We start from the raw sequence: 16,866 nt of genomic DNA, 5'->3' as shown, positions 1-16,866 counted from the left end.
GTTTTTGTACAAACTGTGTACTGTTATATAAAGCTGCACCGGCACCTCGTTTAAACATAAAATGTGTGAATTGTTCTGTACTCCTGTTGTATGGTAAGAAAATACTTTGTTTATGATGAATTAATAAATGTCAAAATGCTTAAAAATCAAGTAATATGAATAAAAGGAGTTCCTTCTGAATGCTGAATGCAAATGCTTCAGCTATATGATTTATTTTTTGTTTGAATGAAACTGTAAGGAGGAATGGCAGTGAGCTAAAGCTAAAATCTATCAGTAATGTTGCCTTTGAGTACCTTTTCTTTCTCGTTGTACTCAAAGTGTGCAGTATGGGGTTCTTTTCCACGCTATTTCTGTAAGCCGTTACATCCTCGCGCTGATTCTTTTATGAATTAAAACTTGCAGATTCAGAACTGGGTGGCTTCCGGCTGAGAAAGGTTTAATCTGTAAATAACTTCACAGGAACACCCTGGATGTGAACATGCAGCATCTCAGTTTCTGATTGGAGAGCGGACTGGCTCCTTCTGCAGACTGATGATTGGAAATGTCTCACTTCCACCAGAAAATATCCGCCTGAGTATGCCACTTACACAGGCTTCATTTCATCCGATTCACTCTAAATGACCCTGCTTTTACTGTTTGGTTGCCACGGTAACCAGCTTGAATGTGAAACATGTGAGCGTGTGTTGCTTAGGAATTCACTGAAAATTATCTTTTAAAGGAGTGAAGAGCTCATTTTTGTGCACTGATGCTGAATACTATGGTGTTGGTGGTGATACTACGGAGGCGCAGATGTTAGGGGTAATAAGGTCTGCACGTCTTTCTGCTGCTGCTGCTGCTGATCACGATGATGATGATGATTAGAATGACGATGACGGGTGCATCTGGATGCCTGTCGCTGAGCTCTGCCATTTCTGTACTGAAGTGCGGAGGCGGGCAGAGAGAGATGGAGAGTGAACATGTGTGAGTTACACACACACATATATACTGTAGAGCCTCAGCTGCGACACACAGACCTGTCTGTGGCTAAAAATGGAAAGCGCACTTGCTGTTGCTGAGAAGCCACAAGAAGGCTCTATATGAGGCAAGTGTACAAGCAGGCAATCATATTTACATACAGCCAGTGTTACCTTACATGTTTCTGACACAACAAGTTCAATCTCTCTTAAGAAGGAACTTAATGTGAAGCAGCAACAATCAAATATCTTAAATCACTGATCTAATCAAATTAATAACATTTCCAAGGCCAGTTACAAGGCAAAATAATCCCTCAGGGGATCAGTTTGTTTATCAGAATACTTCCTGCCAATTCTAATTTGCAAAAAAAAAAAAAAACCCTTTGTCCACAGTGCAAAAAAGTTCACTTATCTTTTGTCCTGTACTCTGATGTCAGTGACGTCTTCAGTTACAGTGTAATTATTTTTGTACGCACATTAGTCCCCATTATGTGTTATTCTGGTTTTAATCACATTCAGAACAGCATACAGAATGTGAGCTGGATTAGTCATAATCTTGCATGATTCTAAGATTAGACAGGTTGAAGTTTATCTGTGTAGGAGTGTCTTCGCTGCCTCCACATTCACAGACGGACTGTGATTTTTGACAGTTTGCTCTAAGGAGACATTATTTATAGAAAACTTTATCTGGCTCTGCTCAGGGCAATATTCATTTTGATATTCATTTTCACATTATGTGTGATTGATTTTACTAGTTACAGATTATACTTTGAGACCTCATCAAAGTTTTATAATAATTATAATTATAGCTGAAAGGCTGAGCATAACTACTCTCTTTATATTTGCATTATTTTGTAAAATGTTAATTGAAAGAGAAAGTCAGTGTACATTAGAATGTACATCATTACAGTGTGTGTTTCAGACTTTAAAAGGAATAATAATTAGATAATAAAAGAGCGATTATGGACCTAAGTGGACACAGGGGTTTTGTGAAGACTACATGAGTTGCCATGGCAACTAGCGGAGATCCCAGCATGGGTTTCCTTTTATTGACAAAATGTCCAGTCAGTAAGCCACTGAAAAAGTACAATTTTTACTGTTTTAGCCTTTTGTTGTATGTAATAAATTAACAATTAATTGTGAGTTCATTACTGGGCTTTGGAATAGCTGTGAGACTAAGTCCATCCTTAAGTGGGTTTTTTTTTTCCTTAAGTGTTTTTTTTTTTTTTTTTCAATTTTATTCTTATTTTTTGTTTTGACTTTTTCTCTTGTATTTTTATTTTATTTTTTTATTATTTCTATCTATTTTGCACCCGCCACGGTCGTTTCGTCAACCCCACTTTACCAAAGGAAAAAAGGGCTTTTTTTGTTTCGCATTTAGTACTATTTGTCCTGTACCGGAACCCGTAGAGTGAATAAACAACTATGATTGGTCGGTCGTTCAGAACTGTTCTGTGATTGGTCAGATTAGTAGCTAACCAGGGGCGGGCTGCACAACACTCGTTTGTCATGACTTTAACTTCGTTCTTCTTCTATGCTGTTTAATAATTTATTGTCAGTTAATTTTATTATATAACCATGATTCAAAGAACTCGTTTAAGTGCAAACTTATAATATATTTATAATGAAGTGTTAGGTGGTATTTGTTACCGAGCTAATGAAGCTAACTTCATTAGCTTAGTAGGCTAACTTTGCATTGGAATCACGTTAGTTAGCATTTAGCGACAATAGCAGCAACACCAGGAGACAAGGTAATTCTATGAAAACTGAATGCTTATTTGTTTTTTCCGTGTTGTTTAGACAATTTCTTTAAACAAGAAACTCACTGTTGGCAAGACACCGACCGAACAGCTTACAGAGCTAGTTCATGGAGCTGTTTACCTTAGCTTTCGGTTTTGTTACTCAGGATTAGCTGCAAATACGATGTTAAACGAGTGACTGCATCTTCAAAACTGAGTTATGCATTGTTGATGTTAAATACATGATAGTGCTATCAGTTTATGCAACGCGGATCATAATATCTCGTTAACTGTGACACTTTTCCCATATACAGTTTGCTGTCTGTGCAAAAATTTTAAACTTCTTCAAATTTAGATTGTTAATGCAGCATTGATGATGTCGCCCAGCTTGTAATTTGTGCAGTAATAAATCAAATTCTTATACTGAAATGCACAAAATCATCCGTTTCCTATCATTGATCTTGAACTTATTCATATTTTGCTTTTATTTGAATTATTTAATAGGCTTAAATTCAATAAACAATTACTTTTTTGTCACTAGATAAGACAAATATTTTAGTGCATAACATTTTATAAGTTTGATCGAGATAATCTGGCAGCAAAACTGTAAACATATGACACAGTTAACTCTCCAGTTGGTTAACCCATCTGCTCCCTCACAGCATGAACTGCCCTCCCACAAAGCGTCTCCGAGGCATGAACCAGGATTTAGCAGTTGCCTTCGACGACCCTTTTGGAGATGATGATGAATTCACCCAGGCGGACTTGGAAGAAATAGACACCATCGCCTCACAGGCCATCACTTCAGCAGGGCCAGAGTCCAAAACAGCAACCAAACCGAACCAGCCAGCCGATGGATCGCCCTGGACGATGTCCGCAGGACCGAGCAAACCTCTGAGCAGAGAAAACACATTTGGGTTCAACAGAGGAAATGCCAGGAAACCTAGTAAGAAGCCTCCTGGTGAGTTCAGGGGAGTTTGACACTTATGTCAAAATATATTTTCACGACTGAACCTGATTCAATCCAATATTTATTTCAATCAACCTAATCTAAAAGTACAGTTTGCACAATAAAACGAATGACTACTTTGTCATTGTTTTAATGAGTGTAACATTAGTGTAAATGAAATAAAGCTTTATGAACTAGCATCACTTGCATAAACAGATGTGTGAGTCAAGTTAGCAAATAGCAGTTACTCTGTTGCAACGATGACCAGAACAGTTTTTGTGTTCAGGTAACATGCAGCAGCCGTTTGGGGCGGACAGAGAAGACTCTTACAGACTCCTGGAAGCCCAGCATGCAGAGCTGAAGAGAAAGGTGAGTTCTCCACACAACCACAGACTCTCCAGCAGTACAACATCAGAAATCAAGTAGTTGTTACCATAAAATCTCTACTTTTAAATATAAATTTTATGTTTAACTTTAAGTTTGTGTGTTGCAGTAATGCGTGCTAGCCCACATTCACCTGTGCTTGTCTTTAGCGCCTTTCATGATATTTAAAGATTTTATTTTCCAACGTTTGCTAATTATTTTTATTTAAAACAATGTTTGCATGAAAATGCACTTTGACTTGAGTTTACATGTTTGCAAAGTTCACAAACTATTAAAATATTGTAAAAACCTAATTAGATTTTTGAAATCAGATCAGCATCATGATTGTTTTAGAAAGAGCATATCAAAAAGGCTAAAGCGTCCAAACGTAAAAGTCGTTTGGAGTTTATTGCCCTGTGAAATTCTATGTGGTCAATTACTTAAACAGTTGAAGAATAAGGATGTTTTCTCTTTTGCTATCCATATTGTTGAGTTTGCCTGAGTGTGCTGTGTGTGTAATTAGCTGAAGGAAGTTGAAGAAGAGATTCTGTTGAAGAGCGGAGAGATTCGGGTCCTGAGGGACTCTCTGAAAGCAGCTCAGCAGGAGAAGGAGACTCAGAGACACAACCAGATCCTGCTGCAGACTCAAAGGCAGATGGAGCAGAGCGAAAGGGAGAAGGAGCTCAACAGGAAGGTGATGATGGAGCGAACGCATACAGAGCTGATAATTCTTCGCAGTAACTCTGACAGGTTTTCTGCTCGTAGGTTCAGTCTCTGCAGTCTGAGCTGCAGTTTAAAGAAGCAGAAATCAACGATATGAAGACCAAACTTCTCAGTTCAGACAAAACCAAGATGCCCTCTCCGGTGGCTAGAAAAAGGTCTGTTAACCCCGTCAGTAATAACAGCATGTGTGTTTGTTTCGTGTTGTCACCTGTTCCCTAGTTGGTTTGTTCTATGATACACTGATTATCTTTGGATTTTATTTGGACATAATCAAGTGTTACATCAGCTTATCTGAGATCTTATTTAGAACTCAGCAAGCTGATAAAACCTGCCAGGGTTAGTGAAACAGTTATAAGTTGTGAGTATTTGGTGACTTAAGGAGTGAAAATGCAGGTCTTTTTTGTCTTTAATTGTATTTTTTTTTGGGTCCTCTCTTTACTGAACTTGGCTTTCTGTCTGTTTAGTCCTAAATTGCTCAGCACTTTAGCCCAGGTGCATCATGGGAGTGGCAGTTCTTCTTCCTCTCCAGTAGGAAATGGTTTCATCACCAAGGAGGCATTTGGAGCCCAGATATCATCCAGAACAACGCAGATGAAAACCCCACTGAAGGCACTCAGAGATGGTGGGTCACAGAATGATGTCATGAAGACGGCGGCGGCTGCTGAGACAGATCTTTGATATGTTCACTTAAAACTCTACATGCGTATTTGTGTTTTTCAGCTGACAGAGGAGCATCTAGCAGCAGATCTGGTGACGGACAGGAAGTGTCTCATCCAGACCCCTTCCTGTCTGTCAGTCCGCCACACCTGCAGCACAGAGGTTAGTCTCTGACTGATATTTAACTTGTTGTAGAGTTAGACTAAAGAAACTGTTTATAGCTTAACAGCAATGATCTAAGAGATCAAATTTCCTTCTACTTTCTTTCCTTTTCTCTTTTTATGTCCTGTAGGAGGTGGTCTTCTTGTCTTGTTGTTGCAGCAGCCACTATCTCCTTCCAACCTCTGCCTTTCTCACCTGCTGTCTATGAGTGTGACTACTTACAGGTAAACACTTTTCACTGCAACAGAGACAGCCTGAACTAACAAGTATTTGCCTCACAGATCTGTAGAAGATGCAGAGAAGCCTGGGCAGCATGAACTCTGAGAGATACAGGCCTTTCAAAATAAATCTAAATTGAAAAGTGTTGCTGCCAGTTTTCTCTACTTGCTAACAAAAGATAAATTATCACTTATCTGCATGTATGTCCGTACATCCTACAACATCCTATTCAAACACATGGTGTCACTAAATCCACCAAAACTGAAATAAACTCTTTATTGGGATTAAGGTTTGATTGATTATCACCCACCAGCAATGGCAATATTGTTTTTTCCAAAGTTTTTTTTTTTTGATGTCACTTTGTGTTCAGTCAGCTGTATACTGGCCCTCATCTACACTCCGATCCTCCGGATGGAGCCGGTCCTGTTGGAGACCCCAGAGCAGCCCTGAGTCTGGTCCAGAGCCTGGCTGCAACTGGACTCAACATGCTGAGTCAGAGCCAAACAACAACTGCAGGCAGCAGCAGAAATAACAGGTAGATCCTCTGACTCACGCCTCTCCTCAACTGTTTATACAGACTGAAGAATTCAGATCCACAATTACACAACTACATTTTTGTGGGCAACAGAGCCCTCTTGTGGTTTTATGTTGTAACAGCAGGATTGAGTCACGACAATAAACCTTAGTTAAATATGTGATGATTAGTCACTGTCGGCGGTTTTTCAGGTTTGCAGGACCGAGAGTAAATGCTCATGTTAAAAAAATCTGCTTGTTTATGTTTGTTTTGGGTTTGGTATGACACTACCATTTAAAAAAAAAAAAAAAAAAAGACTGTCCGAAAGACGTCATACATGATTTAATTATGAGAACCATTATGTGATTAATTATGTGGACCAACAATTATCTGAGAACAAAATAAAAGAGTAGCTCTTTGTGTGCAGGTTGTGTCCTGGAGCCATTCTCCTCCTCCCTCTGTTGGACCTCCACCTGTCGCAGCTTTGTCGAGTTCTGGACTCGCTCCGATCTTCCTCTGCTGACAGCAGAGGGTCAGACTCTGCAGCTCCCAGCTCACTCCCATCAGGCCAAACGCTTTCTGGCTCTCCTGGGCTGCAGAGACTGGAGGTGGCTGGTTTCAGCGTGGAGGACGCTGGTTTAACGGCACTGAGGCTCCTTTATTTCCTTCTGGCCCACAGTGATGAGGTGATTACAACAAAGACGCATGCAATGAGAAAACACACACATCCTGTTCATGCGTTTGTGCACATGTGACAACTTTGTGAATTCTTAGTGTAAATATTTGTTCTCCTCCTCAGGTGGTGATGGCTGTGTTGTTAAAGGAGAATCAGTCTACAGACAAGGTACATAAAGAAACATTGTTCATTTTATTTTAATATCTTTCTATTAATGCAGAAATCATATCAACTATAAGACGTGAAACTAAACATCATTCGGACTGGAATATCTTACCTTGTTCTGCCTCTGGTTGTAGACTAACCAGCCTGCTGCACACATGGATGTCTGCTCCCAGAATGCTTTGCTTCAGTCACTGCTGCGGCTCTGTGGTAACAGCTCACAGAAGGAGGAGCTCATCCTGAACGTGTTGAAGACGCTGTGTGTCCTCATAAGAAGGACACCACACACACACTCTGACAGGTACACTTACTCAGTGCAGATGTTGAACCTTTAAGATCTTTGATTAAGACTTTTAAGCTTTAATATTCTCTGCTTCAGCCATAATATTACAGTTTAGTAACTAAACCTGTTCTGTCACAAACATTTGTTTTCTCAGGTTGCAGTGTGTGTTGCAGGTGGTGTTTTTGTGTTTATCCTCAGACATCCCAGCGCAGGCAGTTTCAGAGTGTGTGTCCGTTCTCACAGCAATGTGTGACCATCAGAAACTGGCCGAGCAGCTCTGCTCTCAGCACGGTGAGACTCTGCTCCCCGATCATGCACGTCCACCACATCGTGTTTGTAGCAGTGACTTATTTGATCTTTTTTTTTTTTTGTCTTTAGATCTGTGTGTTTTCTTGAAGTTGTTCCAGTTGATCAGAAGTCGACCAAACAACCAACCAGCTCCTGTGGACTTGGTTCTGCTGGATCTGCAGGTAACATCTGTGAGCATGTGAATAACAGCAGGTTGTTAGTAACTTATTAGTCATTGTTCCATCTGCAAGAGACGCAATGTTAAATCACAAATGTAGTTTATGGTTCTTTATAGGTGAGCCTGATCAGACAAGGGCAAGAGCAACATTTTTTTTACTGAAATAGCTTTCAAGTCTTTGTAGCAGTTTAACCCAAAATTTCAAAGTTTCATGATGCCGCCGTGTCACACAGTTCTTACAACACTGGTCTCAGTCATAAAGAGAAGGGATGAACCTAGTTGAATATAATTCTTTCTTTTTTGATCAAATTCTTGCTGAGATCGTGTACATTAGGTGATTGCAGCACATTTACAGAGGAGGCTTGCAGATAATGTTTGCCTTCATCTTCCCACCTCAGGTGGTGCGTTTGTTGAACAGACTGACTCAGAGCGCAGGCAGCTGGATGAACACCGTGCAGAACACCTGTCAGTGTTACACTGAGGTAAAACTACTTCGCCCTGCGCTCTGTCTCTCATAAAGAAAAACATGTTCTGTCATTATTCAGTAAATATGTCTCTGTCTTTCACAGCTGGTGCAGACGACTGTGATCATTTTGCATCGTCAGTGGTTGGATCTTTATGGTTCTCAGGAGCTAATGGCGTCAGTGGGTGAGTTACAGTTGAGCTTTATACTAAAAGGAGGGAGTTGTGTTCCAATAAAACAACAGTTTGACTGTAAAATCTCTTTTTATTTCAACCTAAATCTGTGGGTTTTCCTCCATCAGGCGTGTCTTCGCAGCAGTATTTCGGCTCGTGCTCGCCGTGGTGGAGCAGCCAGGCTGCGTCTCTGCTCAGGGAGTGTCTGCTGCTGCTGCACTGGCTGCTGCAGCATCATGGCAGCTTTTCAGAAAGCTGCAGGCCGCTGCTGCACATGTACGACCAGATGATCCCTGCTGTACGGGAAATGCTAAGGAAGATCCCTGATCTGAGCGAGAGCGAAGGTATGCTCACAGAACAAATACACACTTAGATCTTTAAAGAAAACATTATCACACATACAGCAGGAGATGCATTTATTGTACAGCTTCTGCAAACCTACAATCCTAACAGAGTAACTGATTTATATGGATTTAATATTTGTAATCTCTAAGCACCGCTCCCTGTATGCTGTACCGATGCACCGATTTGTTTCCACTTCACGTCTTTCCTGCGTTGTTCCTGTGTTCATCAGAGCTGGCCTTGGAGGAAATCTGCCGCTCGGAGGGCGATGACACTGAGGACATGGACACTGATGCTGGCTCATAACTGGCTGCTGCTGTCGAGTCCATCAGCGACTCTTGGACGAACATGAAGAACGGTTTCTAAACTGCTGATCGGATATTTCACACCGAGATGAGGGCAGAACGGAGGCTGCCTGCTAACACGTTTATCTGACGTGAATGTCTGAGAGAAGGACAGTTAAATGAATCATTCTGCTTTATAATGAATTAAACAAAAACATAAAGGTGAAAACATGGAGGTTGTCAGTATTTATAGTCACTTTTTTCCATCTTTTATTTTTCATTTCTTGTCTTTAGTGCCTGTCCACTTATGGTTTAAGACGGGTTTTAAAACTGCTTACTGCAAATGAAAATCACAAGTCACTTTATGATCACTTTACTGACGCAACAAAAAGAATAAAAGGATTTCTGGAACTACTTTTATGTTCTTGTTGGGAACTTAGACAACAGGTTTGACAGCCTTCTGACGTCTGTTAACTTCCCCTAATTAGTTCAGCTAATTAAGACCGACACAAAGAAAAGAGAAAGATCTGCTCTCTACCTATTGTTCCAGGTCTTACTCATTTAATTCATACAAAACAGCATACAAATAGGCCAATCTGAGAGCTGACATGTTTCAGTAACAGGTTAGATTTTATTCCAAAGGAAAGTCAAGTTAAACAGAAGTGCATAAAGAAACAAAATCCACATCAGACAGTTGTTACACAGTTATGCATGTGTAAAAAAAACAGCAGTAAATAACAAATAGAAATTAAAGATCTGCTTAAAAACCAGAACACTTTTCAAATGCCTTTATTCATCACCCTGTCAAATCTGAAGTCTGAATAAAAACAAAAAAGAAAACATCTCGTCGGTGAGCTCCAAGTCTGATTATGAAGCCTCAGTCAAAAGTAACAAAAGATGAATAAAGAATAACTTTAGTCGAGGTATTTCAAGATCCAAATCACCATTTCCTTGTTACAGATCAGTATGGAGTGCTGATGATTTCCTGTTTGGTCAGAGAATCATGGAACTGGACGTCAGGCTTAAAAAAATGTCCCAAAATTGGACTAAAGTTTATAAAATATGACAGAAACAAAACTTCGTTCATCATCTTTCTTTGTTTGGTTAATATTTAAGCATATTATATTTCACAACAATCTTAAAATAACCTTTTAAGTATGCCAGAAAAATAACAGATTATTGGGGAAATCATTGATCAGCTGCGATACAAAAAAATTAATGTTTGAAAAAATAAACACTATTGCTCTGTTAATTTAAGGTTTACAGACGGGATCAGATCATTGTTGCTGCTCTGTAAAACTTCAGTTTATTTTCAATGATGTCCTCTGCTGGTGGCTTTCCAAAAGGAAAATGTTCCTTTACTAAACGCTGCAAAGCAAAGATTTAAAGATGTAAACACTTGAATTAAAGAATGTGTGCCCAGTTCAGCCGGCACCGCCTTCAAAGTCTTGATTTTTACATTAAATGGTGCATTCAGGTGCTTTTCTTTAACTCTCTTTAAACGACAATTTGAGTCCAATTTTTGATAAATGCTAAATTTGACTATGAAATATATAAATGTGAGGATTAAGGAGGAGCAAAACTAAAGAATTTATGAGAATCAACCTTTAGCACACGACTGACTGGGTCATCTAAATATAAATAAAACAAGGGTTTGAAAAGTACATTTACTGTGAAGATGCTCCTCGGAGCGCCGCCAGTTAATTCAACATTTCTACACTAAAGCTGATGAGGTGCACCTAAACACTCCTGTACGTGTGGTAGTCATATGTAAAATTGATTATTTATGCATTATTTATGTGGTCTAATTTAGAAAACGAGATAGCGGTTTAAAATCTCAAGAAGAAGTTATCTGAGACCCCCGCTGTCTGAAAGAGGCGAGCTGTAAGAGGAAGGCACTTGGTTCAAGTAATCCAGGATTATACACTCGGTAGTGTTTATCACTTCATGTAAGAGTACATTTGAAGAGAGAACAAAGAGATTTTTGTCATTTTGTTTTTGAGCCTTTTTAGAGAAATGTTTCAGGCTTGGTGTTTGGTTCACGATTCGGAGTTTAACTGCCTGGACAAAAAATAGTCAACATTTAATTAGGTAAACTAAGTAAAAGTGTCCCATTAGAAAATACTGCTACAATGACTAGGTTTCAGCTGGTAGAAAGCTATTTAACTTGGATAAGAAACATGAACCGCGGATTCAATCATTGGTCTGCATCAGGAGAACACAACTTGTGGTTGTTACTGAAACAAATCAAAGGTTAAAAACTGTTCGACTCAGGATTCATTGGGCTCTAGATGACGGAGAGTTTAGAGAGCATGAGATTTGCCACCACAGATCAGGACCTTTACGTTTTTGTAAAGCGCCATGACGGCGCTGTGGTCCACCTTTTCCATCAAAGCAGGAATTCTCGTGGAAAATTTATTACAAATCTGGGTGGAAATAAACGTCACACTGAATAAACTGACCGAAGGTTGTCATAATCAAAGATGAATGTGGTCTAATTAAACATCAGACTGTTGACTTTTGAGCAGGCAGTGCAGCAGTGCAGGTTCTCACAGGAAGTACATGTTAGTGTTTTTCTGTCCATGTCGGCACCACCTGGTCATCCTCCTGTTTATTCTGCGTTGTGCTTTGGTTGTGTTGGGTCTTGTACATGTTGTGATGCTGCACAGGGGAACTGGTCAGCCAAGGGTGCATCAGCAGTTCAGACGCCCTGAGTCTGTCAGCAGGTTCCTTCCTCAGCATGCAGCCAATCAGACACCTCGCCTGTGGTGACAGCCAGATGGGCAGACTGAACACCCCGCGGCGTATCTTTGCGAACAGGGCCGCGGGCTGCGTGTCCTGGAAAGGGTATCGTCCAATCAGCATGGTGTACAGGGACACGCCCAAGCTCCAGATGTCTGCAGCCCGACCTGAGTAAGACCTGTTCCCGTTGGTCAGCAGCTCAGGGCCAACGTAGGCGGGACAGCCGTGCCTGTCCATCAGAAAGTCGTCGTCAAGGTTACCGTGAAGGAGCACACTGTCGTTCAGGCCAAGCAGGGCGAGACGAGTCCTGGAGGGAAAAACAAAGTTTGTTTTTTTTTTTGTTTGTTTTTAGTTTTTCCCATATTTTGGAGAGGTCATATGCTAAAAAGTTTGGAGACCACAGATACTACATAACATGGAGTACAGCAGTGTTTTCAGTAGCATCAGTAAAAGCGTTTTTGCAGTAACTGTTTCATTATGCTGTTTTTCTGGTTTTAGAAACAGCTTGATTGAAGCATTAACAGTACAGAACTTATCTGTTTCTAACAGCATGCAGTGTTACAGCAGTATCACCTGTATCTGCTTGTGAGAACACACCCGAAGCTCACAGTGTTACAGGTGTCGCTGCGTCTCACCTGTATTTGTCTGTGAAGACGAACCGCCGCAGCTTCAGGTCTCTCAGGATGACTCCGTGGTGATGGCAGTGAGCCACGGCGTTCAGCATCTGAGCAAACAGGCGGCCGGCCTCCTCTTCGTCCAGGCGCTTCCTGCTGCGCACGTACGCGTGCATGTCGCCATGATGAGCGGGTAGGAAGACATACACCTTCTCTTGGTCGATGACCACATCCTGCAGGCCGCAGATATTTTCATGCTTACTGATGCGACTGTAGGCTGCCAGGCGCTCCTGGTAACCACGCAGAGGGAGAACCTGCAACCATAGCAACACAGAAATACTGCATGTGACTTCAAAGTCTTTGTGTATAAACTTAACAAGAGGCAATAGTTCTGATCATATTAACTATTTGCTCTCTTGTAGTATAAGTACTCTATGGAACTCTAATATCAGCGTTACTCTTCGTACCTGGCAGGTGTACTGCTCCTGTGTGCTTGCGTGCACAGCCCTGTACGTCTCCTCCTTCTCACAGCTTTCATGGAGGAGGTATGGTCCAACTCTGGACGGAGGCGGGCTCTGGTTGGATTTGGGGGTGGGGTTTGTTGGCCTGAGGTAAGCTGTTAAGCCACTGGAGGGGGGAGGTGGATCCAGACGAGCGTGTTTACATTTAGGTAAATTATCTTGAGGTTCGGCCAACAGCCTCTTCAGACACATCTGACTCCTGGTTGTGGCTACACTCATACTCATCTGTGACTGGACAAACACAGTGACATCAGGAGGTTAATGCTTCCACACATGAGTTCATGCATTACATTTCGGTTTCATTTTTACTCAAAACAAGAGCAGGTGACATATAGAGAGGAAATTGCTTTGTTTTAAAGGTTTCCAACTTCTTTCTGTGTGTTTTATACATATTTGTGTGTACATAAAAGGTCTGTAAAAACCAATAACCTCTTATTTATAGCTTAGGTTTTCTTCCCTTATTGTCTAGATCAGTGGTTCCCAAACTTTCCAGCTTCCGATCCACAAAATAACAACGGCAGAGACTCACAACCCCAGCTGCTGCTGGTTAAAGTGTACAAATGTTGTTAAAAAAATCAATTAAACATTGAAACATGGAAAGATTTTAATCAGCCAATACTGGCCACTTAATCAGCATTTGTCCACGCCAGTGCATACTTAATTACCAAATAGGAAAATAAAGAAGCCGCAGCAGCTGCTGCGCGTGTATATTTTGTGCCGGAAGGTGAAAACTTTGAGGACGACTGGTCCAGATCACAGTGGAACACATTTAGCAGCTAAGTGCTTGATTTAGCTTCTCTCAGAAGATGAGCAGCTGCCTCGTTGTCCAGCTGACCAACTGGAGCAGACGGAGCCTTTTTTGGGAATGCGCTTTGCCGAGACGGGAGCTAAAACAGAACACATATAAACATAAATCTATTCCAGTAATTGCTCTATAAATGACTAACGTGCACGACAGTCCTGTGTCTTATATTCCTTTTTATAAGCTGCTTATTAAACTTGATGTAATCAAGTAAAAGAATACCAGTAAAGTAATGGTCTCAGTTTTAAGATGAGTTACCTGAAAGGATGAATTTGGTACAAACTAAGCTGTTTCTGCTACACTGCAGCGCCCTCTGCAGGTGAAACCACCGCTCAGCCTCCTCCTTTCACAAAACCCTCTTTAGTAACGTTTTCAAATTAAGTAAAAAGATGTATTAGGATCAAATCAAACTGTGTTCTGCATCCCTGCTGCTTACATGTTACACGGTGGGTGTCTATAGGCTTCCTGATGCAACTTCCTGTAAGCTGACAGGAGCTACAACTTTCAGATCGTTGCATCAGAGCAAAACAGTTTATAGTTTAAAAAGGCTTTAAATACAGTCAACACCTACACACACGCACTGTGAGGGTGTGTGAGTGTGTCAGTTTTTCATAAGTTGCGGTCACCCTGGTGACACTTAGTGGAAGCCTGCTGTGGGGAAACGCTGCTTTCACTCCTGTTGAAACACCCTGAGTCACTGTGTCACCGAGGCAACGTCACCCACCCTCACACACACACACACACACACACACGGTAAATCTGACTTTGTTTCAAACATCTGATTGTGAAACTGCAGCTCAAACTAAAGTGATGGAGAAATCCTCCCAGATTTGACTCTTAAGTTATTTAGAAAACAAAAACCAAGACTCTGAAAGTCCCTGTGATGCTGCAGTTACTCAGCTGGCGTTTCATTAATCAGACTTTGTTGGGAAACGAGGAGTTTTAAAAGGAAATCAGACCCCGTTGCAACAGTTCGCATTAGGAGCTAAAACTCTGGTTTTGAGATTTAACAAAGACAAACACATTTAGCAATTTATAGGTTTTCAGGATTTGATCATGTGCCGTTTGTTTGCAGTTTTTACTGCTTGGCTAAAAACAACAACAATGTGTAAGCCCATCCAGTCTGAGGACTTTTTGTTGCGTCACAAACTTTGTGATGCAACTAAAAACACTTATTAAACAGTGATATTGTGTGAACTTTAGTTAAATTGCTCTAATGATCTACACAAATAACGCTGCCTTCCATTTTGTTTCCCCAAGGCTGATTTAGAATAAACCGACTGCAGGATTCAAAGAGATTTCTGGATCCTGTGGGGTACGTAGAAGTTACACACACTTGCTGTAGAATTTCACTTTTATTTCCATCCTGCAAGTCGACAATAAAACACATCAAGGGAAAATCTGCTCTTTGACTACAACTTATTAAGAAAACAAGCTAATTATTCTCTGCTTAGAAATGATAAACAAACCGTTCATCTTTTACCTTTCTGACTGAGTTAAACGATATAATCCTCAACTTTGAAACTGAATATATTAGACCCTTATAGAACTTATAGAACTTATAGAACTTAACTTAAATGTAAAGCTCTTAATTGGACTTGAATACATCAGTTTTTCCAAATGTGTATATATTTGTTTACACAACAGTACATGATTACATGTTTTCACGTTGTAGAACAAGCAGATATAATTATACTTTAAGTGTTTGAACTAGTTTGTATCTTTAATCTGAAGGTCTGGCTGTTAAAGGAAAGCATTAAAGAGCTCCTCTTTCACAGATACTACTGATAAATAAACTCTTAAAGCAGTAAAACGTGGAGTTGGGTTTTAAAAAAGAAAAATAAACTTTCCCTAAAGTTGAGCCTTTTTAAAAAGCTTTACATTGCATTTAAAAATGATTACTTAGCTTAAAAATAATTTAGTGAATAAGTGATCTGAAATAAGTTGAAGTCAGGATCAAAAAACCTGATTGTGACTTGGCACTTCTCTGCATGATGAGCACTTTAAGTCGGTTTTTGCAGACTTTTTCCAGATAAAAATGCACTGAATTAACATTTTTATGTATCCTGTAATCATAACTAAACACACATCCAGAGTATTTGTGTCAGAGCTGCTCTCAGGTCAGTTTCTTACCTTTAGAGTAAAGGACTGATCCGGACTGCAGGTCCACAGGAAACCAGCAGAAACCCAGGAAAGGCCCTGCAGAGCTCAGGTCACCTGTCTGAGGGAGTCTGAGCAGCACAGGTCGGTAAACAAAGACCTGATCCACTGGGACCAGTCGCTGTGATACTGGGAGGACTGGGGATGACGTCTTCGCTTCTTCTTCTTCGGTTGCGCAACCTGTCGTCAGTCCGTCAGCTGGTAGTTTTTGGAGGCTTCCTCTTTCATGTGGTTTCAGATCAAAGTTGCTCGGGTAAATAAATCGAGAGAACTAGAAAACCCCTAAAACTCTGCGGAGTAAAAGCCTAAAACTGAACGCTGTTTTCTCCTTTGTTGTAATATCCGGAGCTGAGGCGAGCACAGAAAGTCCGCTCAGAGTGAGACCTCCTGTCCGTCTGCGAGCTCAATAAAATAGAATAAAAATTAAAAATAAATAACGTCGGTCTGTCCGGTTTACGTCCCTTCTGGTTTCTGCTGAGCCCCAACCCCCTGCCGCTGGCGCTGGTCTCTCCAGAACTTTCAGCCCGGACTGAGGACCTGGACCGACTCTGTTTGGTTTCGTTGTTTCCTCTCGATGTGACGTCACCGGCGGTGGGCGGGACCTAGATGTTGCAATCCGGAGCCGATCGTTCGTCAGACAGAAACGGAGCGGGACATACCTCAAGTATTTCCGCCCAGAGTCAGATTATCAAACTCTCATGAACCCAACCACAACCTAAAAATACTTCTCACCTCATGCTCTCTCACACAAACACACATTTAGATAAAAAAAATGAGCTCAACTTTTTATAGTGATTCATTTTGTGACAGCCAGGGGCGCCACCAAAGGGGGGCTCGGGGGGCAATGACCACCCCTCTATATTTGCTGCCCCCCAGACTTACGTTCTTGAATCTAAAGC

General features: G+C 40.9%; 2 protein-coding genes across 2 annotated transcripts; one reads left to right on the top strand and one right to left on the bottom strand.

The window, feature by feature from the left end:
• The first annotated feature begins 2,284 nt into the window (after window positions 1–2,284).
• On the top strand, window positions 2,285–9,359 carry LOC108244941 (ATR interacting protein). The gene is made up of 18 exons (XM_017431501.3): window positions 2,285–2,704; window positions 3,355–3,653; window positions 3,928–4,010; window positions 4,528–4,698; window positions 4,770–4,882; window positions 5,192–5,349; window positions 5,448–5,546; window positions 5,677–5,770; window positions 6,136–6,300; window positions 6,707–6,965; window positions 7,079–7,123; window positions 7,255–7,418; window positions 7,555–7,691; window positions 7,779–7,870; window positions 8,265–8,348; window positions 8,436–8,514; window positions 8,631–8,846; window positions 9,077–9,359. The coding sequence occupies exons 2-18, from the start codon at window positions 3,356–3,358 to the stop codon at window positions 9,148–9,150; spliced, it is 2,331 nt and encodes a 776-aa protein (XP_017286990.1). The 5' UTR covers window positions 2,285–2,704; window position 3,355; the 3' UTR covers window positions 9,151–9,359.
• A 308-nt stretch (window positions 9,360–9,667) lies between these two features.
• trib3 (tribbles pseudokinase 3) lies at window positions 9,668–16,554 on the bottom strand. Its single transcript, XM_017431502.3, has 4 exons — window positions 15,941–16,554; window positions 12,952–13,236; window positions 12,506–12,798; window positions 9,668–12,177 (listed from the first exon to the last, which is right to left on the bottom strand). Exons 2-4 carry the CDS (start codon window positions 13,228–13,230, stop codon window positions 11,694–11,696), a joined length of 1,056 nt encoding a protein of 351 aa, XP_017286991.1. The 5' UTR covers window positions 13,231–13,236; window positions 15,941–16,554; the 3' UTR covers window positions 9,668–11,693.
• Between the last annotated feature and the right edge of the window lie 312 nt (window positions 16,555–16,866).

The sequence above is a fragment of the Kryptolebias marmoratus genome, linkage group LG4 (genome assembly GCF_001649575.2).
Source record: "Kryptolebias marmoratus isolate JLee-2015 linkage group LG4, ASM164957v2, whole genome shotgun sequence".
NCBI classification, from domain to species: Eukaryota; Metazoa; Chordata; class Actinopteri; order Cyprinodontiformes; family Rivulidae; genus Kryptolebias; species Kryptolebias marmoratus.
Note: the sequence above shows the minus strand (reverse complement) of the source record. Positions and strands in the feature narration are given on the sequence as shown.

What these genes read in the sequence shown, in the direction of transcription:
- LOC108244941 (XM_017431501.3), top strand. Translation starts at nt 3,356, where the DNA reads ATGAACTGCCCTCCCACAAAGCGTCTCCGAGGCATGAACCAGGATTTA. An exon ending in ACCTAGTAAGAAGCCTCCTG is followed by an intron (nt 3,654 to 3,927) that starts GTGAGTTCAGGG and finishes TTTTGTGTTCAG; the next exon opens with GTAACATGCAGCAGCCGTTT. An exon ending in ATGCAGAGCTGAAGAGAAAG is followed by an intron (nt 4,011 to 4,527) that starts GTGAGTTCTCCA and finishes GTGTGTAATTAG; the next exon opens with CTGAAGGAAGTTGAAGAAGA.
- trib3 (XM_017431502.3), bottom strand. Translation starts at nt 13,230, where the DNA reads ATGAGTATGAGTGTAGCCACAACCAGGAGTCAGATGTGTCTGAAGAGG. An exon ending in AGGAGCAGTACACCTGCCAG is followed by an intron (nt 12,799 to 12,951) that starts GTACGAAGAGTA and finishes CTATGGTTGCAG; the next exon opens with GTTCTCCCTCTGCGTGGTTA. An exon ending in GTCTTCACAGACAAATACAG is followed by an intron (nt 12,178 to 12,505) that starts GTGAGACGCAGC and finishes TTTTCCCTCCAG; the next exon opens with GACTCGTCTCGCCCTGCTTG.